This window comes from Narcine bancroftii, chromosome 4 (genome assembly GCF_036971445.1).
Source record: "Narcine bancroftii isolate sNarBan1 chromosome 4, sNarBan1.hap1, whole genome shotgun sequence".
Classification (NCBI taxonomy): Eukaryota; Metazoa; Chordata; class Chondrichthyes; order Torpediniformes; family Narcinidae; genus Narcine; species Narcine bancroftii.
The window spans coordinates 314664936-314677699 of NC_091472.1; the positions used below are offsets into that span (position 1 = coordinate 314664936).

Sequence of the window (12764 nt, forward strand, 5' to 3'; positions counted from 1 at the left end):
TTCCGCTCAGGGGTGTTGGTGTCCACATACCAGACTGTGATGCGGCCGGTCAGCACACTTTCCACTAAACATGTGCAGAAGTTTGCCAGGGTTTCCAATGACATACCAAACCTCCAGTAGAGTTCGACAAATGGGACCTTTTCAATGATAACCTCATAAATTTAGTCATTATTGCTGCCGGTAGCTTTTTATTTCCAGGGTTTTTTTTTATCTGAATACAAATGTATGTCTCCATGTTGAGTTTTGTCATGGGAACCATTTGTCCAATTTCATCAATACAGTACATCTTCCCCATTGTTTCCTATACCTGGAGTATATCATCTACAATTACCAACTGATTTGATCGGTTGATTTTGGTTTGGGGGCATATATGGCTCCAGGACACAAGCCTCTCTCCACAAAGACCTCCACCATCCTCTTCATTCAGCTACCATTGGGAAAAAAGTACAGGAGCCTAAAGACGATCCCCCAGTGGCACATGGACAGCTTCTTCCCCGCTGCCATCAGATTCCTGAATGATCAATGAACCAAAGACACTGCCTTACTTTTCTTGCTCTATTCTTTTTATTTTTTATATTAATGTTGTAAGATAGTTATAATCTGAATGTTTGCACTTTGACGCTGCCGCAAAACCCCGAGTTTCATGACTTGATCATGACAATAAATTCTGATTCTGATTTTATGTTTACTTCCATTCTCACCCTCTCGAGGTAATCCTGCAGAGAAGAATTCTTTAACGAGACTCAGCAGGTCAGGGGAGACATGATCAGTCAATGTTTTTAGTCAGGACCCTTTAATCTCAGTAACCCAAAATTCTGGCTGACTATATTTACCTTTGGATGCTATCTGGTGCACCGAGTTCCTGGAGCATCTCCTTGTTTTCACCTTGATGATGTGCTGGAGTCGTGTATAAGCTCTGACCATTTAAGGACAGTAGAGTTCTCTTCACAGGGACCTCTATAAAACTCTGGTTAGACCACACTTAGAATATTGTGTTCCTTTCTGGTGGCCTCATTATTAGGAAGGATGTGGAAGCTTTAGAGAGGGGGCAGAGGAGATTTACAAGGATGTTGCCTGTATCGGAGACCATGTCTTATGAGGCAAGGTTACCAGAGCTGGGAATTTTCTCCTTGAAGCAAAGAAGGATGAGAGGTGACTTATTAGAGGTCGACAAGATTATGAGGGGTTTAGATAGGGTGGAAAGACAGCACTTTTTTCCCAGGGTGAGTCTAGAAAACACAAGAGGACATCTGTACAAAGTGAAGGGAGGAAAGTTTAAGGGAGACATCAGGATAATTTTTTTACACAGAGTAGTGGGCACCTGGAATGCATTGCCAGGGGTGGTGGTGGAGGCTGGTGAATAAGGATATTTAAAAGACTCTTAGGTGCATGGATGAAAGAAAACTAAAGATTAAGAGGTAGAGGTTTCATTTTTTGAATGGATTTATATAGGTCAGCACAACATCGTGGGCCAAAGGGCCTGTACTGTGCTGCAATGTTCTATGTTCAATATGTGGAAAGAGCAGCAGTCATCGTTCTAGATTGAAGGCTCTACATCAGAACTCCATCTCCAGCTTCCTTTTCCACCTTCTCCCATATGTTGTTTCTAGAGAAGGCATCGCTTTTTTTTAACTAACCAGCAAGGTAGAATACCCTTCCAGCCCATGAAACCCCTGCTGCTCGCTAACACCCAATTAACCTACATTTTTGAAGGTGGGAGGAAACCAGGGAACACAGGGGAAACCTACACAAACATGAGAAGAATGTACAAACCCCTTACAGACAGCGCCGGATTTGAACCCAGATCGTAGGCGCTGTAATAGTGTCGTGCTAACTGTGCTGCCCATTTTAGCAACGTGTTCTTCATTTAGCCCATCTTGATGGCAGTGCACGGCAGGGTATGCTGATGGACTATTCGGAATTGGCAAAGGTTTCATCCACACACACAAACCTGAAGTAGGTCCACTGGTAAAAACACAATGCTGGAGAAACTCAGCAGGTCAAAACTTTCACCTGTTGAGTTTCTCCAGCCTTGTGTTTTTACTTCAGTCTCAGTGCTGCAGGCTTTCGTGTTTTACTTCTTGCGTAGGTCCACTGGTATTTGACAGGGAAACAGTAAACAAAACTTTTTGGTCGTGTCTTGGTGTGACAGCGTGCTGTGTGTACTTTAAACTCTATCAATAAATGTTACAACTAACTTCTATAACAACACTTTATTTTCCAGCCCACATCTCCAGTAAACTTGAAACAGTGGCGCTACATCACCATGAATATATAAAGGTAAATTTCTGCCTCGTCATTGAATGTTTCCGTTCCAAGGAGAGATCAAAACTAGGGCCATCAATTTAAGGTGCTTGACAATAAATCCAATAATGATCCAGACTAAACGACTCTACTTGGAGGGTAGAGAGAATGAGCATAGTACCAGCACATGGAGTAGTTGAGATAAGCAGGAAGTAAGAGCAGCGGCAGTTCACATGTCCCCAGAGCTCGTAATTGCAGTGGCGTCACGTCACTAGGGTTGATGGCACCCAGTGCAGTAACTCATGGTGTCATTTCTCCCCCACTCCCCCCCCCCCACCCACCACCCCTATGATCCTCCTCACATATCAGATCATACAGAATCCTTAGTAATGTTTTCTGTACTAATGTTACTGGTAAATTGTAATTCTCGTATATCACTGAATATAATGGCAATAGCAGTGAGATAAACAACAAGCAAAATTAAAATTACACCTTTAAATTACAATAAATACTACTTTATTCTCAAAAAAGTTAATGATATAGGTTCACAGATACTGATTACCACAATATTGTATCTAAAATATCCGAAATTTGACAAAAGCAGTGACTAAAAAACACCAGCACCAAAGAAAACAACAGCTTGTAGCACGTGCAGACGAAACCATGTGATTCAAAGCATCATTGTAATTGGGTAATAATGATGGCTCTGATCGGAGCACATTAGAAGGTTCCAAAATTAAATGAGCATCGAGTTTTAGCCTTGTAGGTATATTAATTCATGTAAGCTGGGCTTACGAAAAATGTTTTTGTAACTACATGGATATTTTTACTAAAAAATACATTTCTGCTGAAACACTGAACAATTATTTTATAGACAGTCATTTTGGTGTCACCCCCTCTGTTAGTGGCACCTGGTGTGGTCCGCACCCCCCTAGTGATGCCAGTGTATCTTTCATTATCTTTCATTATCTTACTGATATCGCATTTAACAAGGTCACCCACGAAGGACTCGTCCAGAACATCATGAGGCACGGAATCAGTGGAACCTTGACTGTGTGGATAAAACATTTGGTGTCAGAAGAAAGTAGAGGGTAGTAGTGGAAGGAAAGTATTCTGCCTGGAGGTTGGTGACCAGTGGAGGGGCTACAGGGATCTGTTCTGGGACCCCTGCTCTTTGTGATTTTTATAAATGACCTGGACGAAGAGGAAATAGGATGGGTCAGTAAGTTTGCGGATCATACCAAGATTGGAGGAGTTGTGGATGGAGCTGAAGGTTGTCAAAGGTTACAAGAGGATATAGACAGGATGCAGAGTTGGGCAGAAAAGTGGCAGATGGAGTTCAATCCAGATAAGTGTGAGGTGATGGATTTTGGACGGACAAACCAGAAGGGTAAGTACAGGGTTAATGGTTGGTTACTTAAGAGTGTGAATTGGGTCCAAATCCATACATCCCTCTAGGTCGCCACGCTGGTTGATAGGCTAGTTAAGAAGGACTATGGGATGCTGGGCTTCATTAATAGTGGATTGAATTCAGGAGTAGAGAAGTTAAGTGGCATCTCTACTTATTGAGTTCAGTTCTGGTCACCTCATTATAGGAAGGATGTGGAAGCTATGGAGAGGGTGCAGAGGAGATTTACCAGGGTGTTCAGGCCCTGAGAAAGAAAATTCTCATCCCTCTGTGAAACAGAATTTCTCAGTCTGGATGGCCAACACCTTATGGCTTGAAATAGATTTACTATCTATCCAAACTAAGGCTCTGATCATTAGACAACTGTAAAAATGTATCTCTTTGATTCCTTCACTCCATTCTCTGCAACCTCCCTGTAACTAAAGTATCCACCTCAGGCAACATCCTGGTGAAACTCTACACTCTCCAGTATAAATGTCACCGTGCTGCAGGAAAGGTGTCGAGCTGGAGAGGGTGCAGAGAAGATGTGTGAGGATGTTTCCAGGACTCGGAGGGCCTGAGCTACAGGGAGAGGTTGAGCTGGCCGGGGCTTTATTCCCTGGAGGGCAGAAGGATGAGGGGTGATCTCACAGAGGTGGACAAAACCATGAGAGGAATAGATCGGGATGAACGCAGAGTCTTTTACCCAGAGATGGGGAGCTGATAACCAGAGAACATAATTTTAAGGGGGGGAGGGGAGAGATATTTAACAGGACCCTGAGGAGTTACATTTTTACACAGAGGGTGGGGTATATGAAATGAGTTGCTGGAGGAGGTGATTGAGGCAAGTGCTAATTGTAAAGTTTACGATCAAATTGGGTGGATATTTGGATAGGATAGGTTTAGAGGGAATGAGCCAACTGCAGGCAGGTAGAACGAGTGTAGGTGGGACATTTTGGTCAGTTTGGGCCAAAGGGCCTGCTTCTGCAATGTGACTATTTCCTTCCCTTGATTTTATAATTTGCATTGTAGATGAAGGGTGTGATTGTAATAGAGTGCGGAGGAGATTCATCAGGATGTTGCTTGGGATGCAGGGCTACAGATATGAGGAGAGATTGGATAGGCTAAATTTATTCTCACTGGCATGTTGGAGGCTGGGAGGTGGCCTTGTACAGGTTTATAAAATTCTCAGGGGTGTAGATAGAATTAAGAACCTTCTTCCCAGGACAGGGGAGACCAGAACTGGAGGATGAGATGGGAGAAATTTTTCACACGCGTGTTATCTATTTACCTGGAATGAGCTGCCAGAGGAGATCATGCAGACAGACTTCGTTCCACCATTTGAAAATCATAGAATTCAAGAGCCATGGGGTAATGTTGCAGCTATACAAGTCATTGATTAGCCACTACTTGGAATATTGTGTTCAGTTCTGGGCATCTCACTGCAGGAAAGATGTGGAAGCTATGGAGAGGGAAGAGAGGAGATTTACAAGGATGTAGCAAGGATGACAGAACTGAGCACTAAAGGATGAGAGGTGACTTCATAGAGGTAGATAAGATTATCAGACGCATAGATAGGGTGGGCAGCCAGCACCTTTTTCCCAGGGTGACAATGCCCTTAGGAGGATGGGTTGAGTGAACTTGGTCTTTTCATCCTGCAGTGATAGAGAGTGAGGGGTGGTCTGATAAACGTGTACAAGAAGATGAGAGAGTATTGATTGTGTGGATGGCCAAAGGCTTTTTCCCCAGGGCTAAAATGGCTAACACGAGGGGGCATAGTTTTAAGGGGCTTTGCAGAAAGTACAGGTGGATGTAAGAGGCATGCTTTTCACACTGAGAGAGGTGGGTGCACGGAACTGTGAAAAATGGAGAGTTGTGCAGTTGGGAAATTCCAGGCAGTTGTTAGGACAACTAACCTAATAGGTTATTAGGACAGGTACAAGACTATGGTCCAAAGGGTCTGTACGGTGCTGTAGATTTCTATGTTCTATTTGGACAGGTACTTGGATATCAGAGTAAAGGTGTGGAGGGACTAGGATTAGTGTAGTTAGATATCACAGGTGTTGCTGAAGTGAGCTGAGAGCACCCATTTCTATGCTGCTTAGTTTCTATGGGACATACCGCAAAACCCCTGGCATCCAGCACCTACGGGGATTAGTAAATATATGTTGCATGATTGGCGAACTAACGGCGGGGTACTCCAATTTTAAACTTGCGTATTTTTTAACTATTTATTTTCCTCGTTTTATTTTTGCTGGTTGCTTGAGGCTGCCTGTTGCTTGAATTCGTGGTAACGGTGGTTTTACTGTATATTGAAAGCAATTCTCATCTGTTTTTTGGTACTGGATTACAGCTAAAGAATCACTCTCTGGTGAAGGAGACAGTCATGAAGAAGGAACAAGGTTTTTATGTCATGACTAGGGATATCACTATGGGACAGGTAAGTGAACATCAAGTTTGTTTCACAATTTAGAGCACTCTGCTTGTAAACATCAAAGTGAAGTGGGTTCATGACAAGATGCCATATAATTTTGGGACTATGTACCATGGAGCACAGAAAGAGGTCCTTCAGCCCACCACACTCATACTGACCATGCCTAAAACATACTATGTGATCTCCTCCACAACTCTCTGGGGTGGGGGGAGAGAATTCCAAACATTTATAGCCCTCTTCAAAGTCTAAAACTTGGTACCATGGTTAGAGAAGCAGCATGTTAACATAGTAGTTAGTTACAGAGCCAGCGAGCTGGCTTCAAATCCTGCTCTGTCTGTAGAGTTTGTATATACTCCCGTGTTTGCATGGGTTCCCTTCGGGTGCTCCAGTTTCCTCCCACCCTTAAATACATATGGGTTTAGGCACCACAAGGTCATGGGCAGGAAGGGCCTGTTACCGTGCTGTATCTATCTGTTTAAAAAAAACTGTTCGCTCAGACCATTTCTAATCAGATCATATACAGGTACTATTTATTGTCAAGTTTTTTGCATCAGTATTTACTCAGAAAACTGACATGGTGTACAAGGAAGAAAGGGAAACAAAACAGTGAATATAGGTAGATAAATCCCCAGGGCCTGACATGATATTCCCTCGCACCTTGAGGGAGGCTAGTGAAGAAATTACAGGGGCCCTGGTAGACATATTTAAAATGTCCTTAGCTATGGGGAGGTGCTGGAGGATGGGAGGGGAGCTCCTGTTGTCCCTGACAACATGGTCTTCCTCTCTTTTGACACTGAAAATGTTCTGTTGTTTAAAAAATTTTCCAAAGGTAAACCAGGAAATTACAGGTCAGTGATCCTGATGTCAATAGTGGCCAAATTATTGGAGGGTGTTCTGAGAGATAGGATATCCAAGAATTTAGACAGCCAAGGGGTGATTAAGGGTAATCGGCATGGCTTTATGCATGGTAGGTCGTTCTTAATGAATCTTAGAATTTTTTGAGGAGGTTACCAAGAAAGTAGATGAAGGAAAGGCTGTGGATGTTGTCTGCATGGACTTCACTAAGGCCTTTAACAAGGTCCCACATGGGAAGTTAGTCAGAAGGTTCAGACACTAGGTATCTAGGAAGGGTTATAAAATGGATTTTAAATTGGTGGAATTGGAGAAAACGGAGAGTGGTAGTGGATGATTGCTTCTCAGACTTGAGGCCTGTGATTAGTGGTGTGATTCAGGGATCGGTGCTGGGACCATTATTGTTTGTTGTCTATATCGATGATAATGTGGGAAATTAGATCAGCAAGTGTGCTGATGACACCAAGATTGGAGGCGTTGTGGACAGCGAGAAAGGCTTTCAAAGCTTGCAGAGGGATCTGGACCAGCTGGAATCATGGGACAGAAAATGAAAGATGGAATTTAATGCAGACAAGTGTGAGATGCTGCATTTTGGAAGGACAAACCAAGGTAGGAAATCACAATAAATGGTAGGGCCCTGAGAAGTGTGGATGAACAAAGGGATCTGGGACTACAGATACATAGTTCTTTGAAGGTGGTGTCACAGGAAGACAGGGTTGTAAAGAGAGCTTTTGGCATCTTGGACTTAATAAATCGAAGTAATGAGTACAGGAATTGGGATGTTATGGTAAGGTTGTATAAGACATTGTGTGTAGTTCTGGTCGGATATCAGTAAGATTGAAAGAGTGCATAGAAGATTTACTAGGATGTTGCTGGGACTTCAGGAGTTAAGTTACAGGGAAAGATTAAACAGGTTGGGACTTTATTCCTTGGAATGTAGAAGAATGAGGGGAGATTTGATAGAGGTTTACAAAATTATGAGGGGTATAGACAGAATAAATGTGAGCCAGTTTTTTCCACTTAGATTAGGATAGATAACTAAGAGAGAACATGGCTTTAGTGTGAAAGGGGAAAGATTTAGGGGAAACATTAGAGGGAATTTCTTCACTCAGAGAGTGGTGTAAGTGTGGAACGACCTGCCATCTGATGTGATAAATGTGGGTTGACTCTTAAGTGTTAAGAATAAATTGTATAGATGCATGGATGGGAGAGGTCTGGAGGGTTATTGAATGGGTACAGATCAGTGAGACTAGAGGAATGATGTTTTGGCACCGTCTAGAAGGGCCAAATAGTCTGTCTACTGTGCTGCAATTTTCTATGATTTCTATGTAATAAAAGAAAAATATAATATTCATAAAATTGCCTTTAGTCTGCTATAAAGCAGACAAGGATTCACTATGAGCATTGTCCGGACAGAACTCCTTGCTAACAGAGAGTCCTTGCAGAGTCACTGAATGTCTATGGATTTGCCACCAGCACTCCTGTAGTCTCTGCAGCTTGCATAAGACTCGTTCAGTTCAAACCATCGGCAACCATTCTGTGTTATAGGTTCAGTGTTTAACCAGGCTGTTATTGTACCCGGTACTAAAACATTAACTTTCCTTAAATAGAACGTGAAGTCCGAGACGCTGAGCTTCAACCTGACAGATCTGAGAGGTTTTGTGTCGGAAGCGAGTAACCTGGTGCTTTTACGGATCATGGCCCAGCAAAACTATGTCCCTGACAACATGGTCTTCCTCTCTTTTGACACTGAAATGCAGCTTTGCATCTCCACATATGTAAGTGCCAAGATAAATATTGTGAGTGCAAGAACAGGCCACAAGTTGGGTAGACAAGTCACACCTGACTCCCCACAACTCCTGAGTGCGATAAAATGGTCTTCACTAATCCTGATGCACGCACCTCATGTGTTTTAACTGCAGTATTCCTCAGTAGCACTACACCCTGCATTTTAGTTTGCACCATCACTGGTACAAGTATGGATTGATTTGGCTGGATAGCACATATAACAAGTATTTTCTTGATACATGTGATAATAATTCAATTTAGTTCAATTCCCCATTCTGATTGGAAATTATATTGTTGGTCTGTCATTATGGATATGTCTTGTAACTTCCCACGCAGCATTCTGTGACAGCTGTTCCTCTAGAAGGACTACAGTTATTTATTGCCTATTTAGAAATGGACAATACCGTATAAACTCATGTAATACTCGATCCTTATGTAGAAGTCAACCCCTCCCTCCATTTTTGGCTCCAACTATCCATCCATCTGAACTCTCAATGCCCCAACCGCGAACCCTTGCCTCAGCTGCCTACGTATCGGAGCTCCCAACTGCCTGCCTGCTCCTGACGCCCGACTGCCTACACTCCTGAGCTCCCAACGCCCTGACCACCTGCTCATCAGAGGTCCCGATGGCCCGGTCGTCTGCCCACTGGAGCTCCCAATGCCACGACCACAGATCATCATCTCAGCTGCCCACCTATCTGAGCTACTGAAGCCTCAAATATGGACTTACCACCTGGTCCTGACATCCGAGCTCCCAGCGCCTTGAACCACACAAGTACTTACTGACGTCAAAAGTCGTATCTGTGTAAAAGTCAACCACCCAAATTTGACCTGAAAAGTTGATCCCCAAAACTTGACTATTCCACGAGTATGTACGGTAAATGATACCCCTGTGCCCAAATCCAGTGTACAGCCCAGTATATCACAGAAAAACTCTCCTCACCTTGGAGAAAATCGATGTGGAATGCTGCCGTTGGAGGGTATCAGCGATCATCAAAGACCCACATCACCCAGCACACGCTCTGTTCTCACTGCTGCTATCAGAAAAGAGGTCTCGGTGCCACAAGACTCACACCACCAGGATCAGGACAGCTACTGCCCCTCCACCATTAAACTCCTCAAGGACAAACTCAATCAGGGACTCATTTAAGGATCTTACTTTGCATTTTATTAATTTGTGAATATTTATTTTCTGTATTGCATAGTCAGTTTGTTTACATTCTTTGTTCATATTTCTCTCTTTTATATACATATGTTTTCTTGAGTACAGTATTTTTACACTACCAATAAGCAGAAATTTTGCCTGGCCCGCAGGAAAAGAATCTCAGGGTTGTATGAGATGTCATGTATGTACGCTGACAATTAATGTAAACTTTGAACAGATCCCTGGAGTGCAACTGATTTTTTTCAGACACAAATAGCTATTACACAGGAATAATGTACAGTGGCCAATTAACCTACCAGCCTTTGGAATGTAGGAGGAAACAGGAGCACCCAGAGGAATGTGGAAACTCCACACTGACAGCACTGGAGGTCAGGATAAAACCCGTGTCTCTGGAGCCACAAGGCAGCAGTTCTACCACTGGGCCACTCAATGTCTCCCCTTCATGTCCTTTGTTCCAAAGAAAATCTAGATCAGCCATTTTCTAAATGGGCCACAGCAGATTTAAGTAAAAGCCTTGTTTCCTTTTCACTTCACATTCCATAAGTACTTTTAACATCTTTTTATGAACTCAGTAAGAGAGATTATGGAAGAAACCAAAAATTAAATGTTTTCCAGGGAAGCAGGCCCATAAAAATTGAGCAGTCCTGGGGGAGCTAGAGCCAAAAAAAGATTGAGAATGGCTGATTTAGATGCTCTATCCTCACAACCATAATTTTCCAGCCCTGGCAGTGTTCTCATCCATGTATCTGTACTGTCTCCCTACTTTTTAAACAGTTGAACCTAGGACCTAGGATGTTGACGATTGGGAAAAGAGAGTGTGAGGTCCTGAGCATCCAGAGAACAATTCACTCAGAGGCAAATGGTCCCATGTGCTGGCAATGCAGCTTCCTTCCAGATGGGTAAGTTCTGGGAAATCTCAACTCAAATCACGTTTATTCTTTAATTTTCCTAATTGAGGCCCACCTTAGCACTGGTACAATACTTAACAGACACTTAAAATCAAACAGAATCTCTCACGCTCCAAACTCTCTGCTCTCTTGCCTGTTGTTGGTGCCCCTGGATCTGTGGGTTATAGAGTTTGCATCAAAGAATCGGCGTAAAAATTGCTAAGAACCAGCACCCACCTGGCCATGGACTCAGCTCTTCATAACCCTCAAGCCCCCTTCTATGCAAAAATGTATCTTCTGGTGTTTTAAATACATGTAATGTGGCAGCCTCTACTGCATCCTTCAGCACTAAGTTCCACAGATCCACTCCTCCCTGTCTTAAATCTCACCACCCCCCCCCCCCCCCCCCGCCGCCCCCGCTTTGAATCTTGAGGCCGTGTCCCCTAGTTCTAGTCTCACTTGCCAGTTGAAACAACCTCTCCGGTTCTTTCTTATCTACTCTTTTCATAATTTTATGTTTCTATAAAATCCCCTCCCGTCCTTCCTCAGTGAGTTCCAGGCAACTCCATCTCTCCTCATAGGCTAAGCCCCTCATCTCCAGAATCAGTTCCAAGTTTATTACAACCCGACAAAGCAGCATCTCTCCAGACCATCGTCTTTGCACAAAAACACAGAACGTAAAGATCATATAAATAAGCAAAATAAATATGAATCAATATTTGGGATGATTATCACGGTTGCATGACACTGTGCATCAGCCTCAGAGGCTGTGGGAAGAAGCTAATCCCCTGCTGACCAGTCCTGACTTTGCTGCTCCTGTACCTTCTTTTTGAAGGTAGTTGGTTGAAGACCTACAGGAGGATCAGAGCCGGTGCCACCAGGCTGAGGAACAGCTTCTTCCCATGGGCAGGGAGACTGCTGAGCGACCAAAGGAACAGCTCACCCTGACCCTCCGAGACTTTCATATTCATGAAACAATATTGATTTGTAGAGGTGAAATACTTGTCCTGCATATGTATTATATGTCTGTATGTGTTGTGTCTAGTTGTGTGTCTGTGTGTTCTGCATCGAGCCCCAAATAATGCTGTTTTGTCGGGTTGCAATCAGATGACAATAACCTTGATTTGAAGATACTGTGCACTGGATCGGGTCTTCTATAATTCCTTGAGCCCTTGTTAGACAGCGCTCTCAGTAAATGTCATCAGTAAAGGAAAGGGAGACCTCAGTGATCCTGTTGGCTGATTTAATGATCCTCTGTATGTGGTGCGCTATCGAACAGAAGCAAACACACAAAACATAATGTCTGTTCTACAGGCTTTATTCAACATAAACTTCCACAGAGCTGGCAGTGAGCAAGCTCTGTTGCAAGCTCTGAGACTGTCTTCGAAGGCCCGGATCTAGCTTGTATCCCGGAGGGTGATTGACACTCGACCGGATGGGGCTTGGTCCATTCAGGTCGGCTGATTGACAGCCGGCCAGGTGTTGCCTTGTCCCCCGTGCTCTTCTGCAGGTATCACCACACTGTATAAACTGCTGGTGAACTACCTCTGCACCACTCAAGTAAGGAGACCAGAACTGAACTCAGTCAATTCTGTTTCTCCACAGCTATTGTCAAAATACCTCCTGTAATTTGGAAGTACTTCACCCTCAAAGATTTATCCGATTCCCTTTTGAAAGCCAGATAACTGCTTCCACTTCCACCATAAGAAGCGTGAATGTGGTAAGCATTAATGTTTGGGTGAAAAAAGAAACTGTAACCGCTTCAGTCTGTGGTGAACCCATTCTGTGATTCTGTTCACCACATTATAGGAAGGATGGGACTTAGAACAGTCCAGCACAGGAAAAGCCTCTTTGGCAAAAAGTGTCTGCACTGAACATGATGCCAAATTAAAGTAAATCTCTTCTGCCTGATCCATATCCCTCCAGTCCCTGTGTGTGTTTATATATGTGTGTGTGTGTGTGTGTGTGCCTTTGTAAATGCTTGTTAAATGCCACTATCATATCTGC

At 43.4% G+C, this 12764-nt stretch overlaps 1 protein-coding gene across 4 annotated transcripts in view; it reads left to right on the forward strand.

Moving 5' to 3' along the window:
- The window catches only part of catip (ciliogenesis associated TTC17 interacting protein), a 42014-nt gene that overhangs the window by 17688 nt on the left and 11562 nt on the right, over positions 1-12764 (forward strand). For all 4 annotated transcript variants that reach the window (XM_069935980.1, XM_069935978.1, XM_069935981.1 and 1 more), the window contains 4 exons: positions 2225-2280; positions 5985-6071; positions 8528-8695; positions 10645-10769. In XM_069935980.1, the coding sequence (XP_069792081.1) occupies positions 2225-2280; positions 5985-6071; positions 8528-8695; positions 10645-10769 (436 nt within the window). The remainder of the gene's footprint in view (positions 1-2224; positions 2281-5984; positions 6072-8527; positions 8696-10644; positions 10770-12764) is intronic.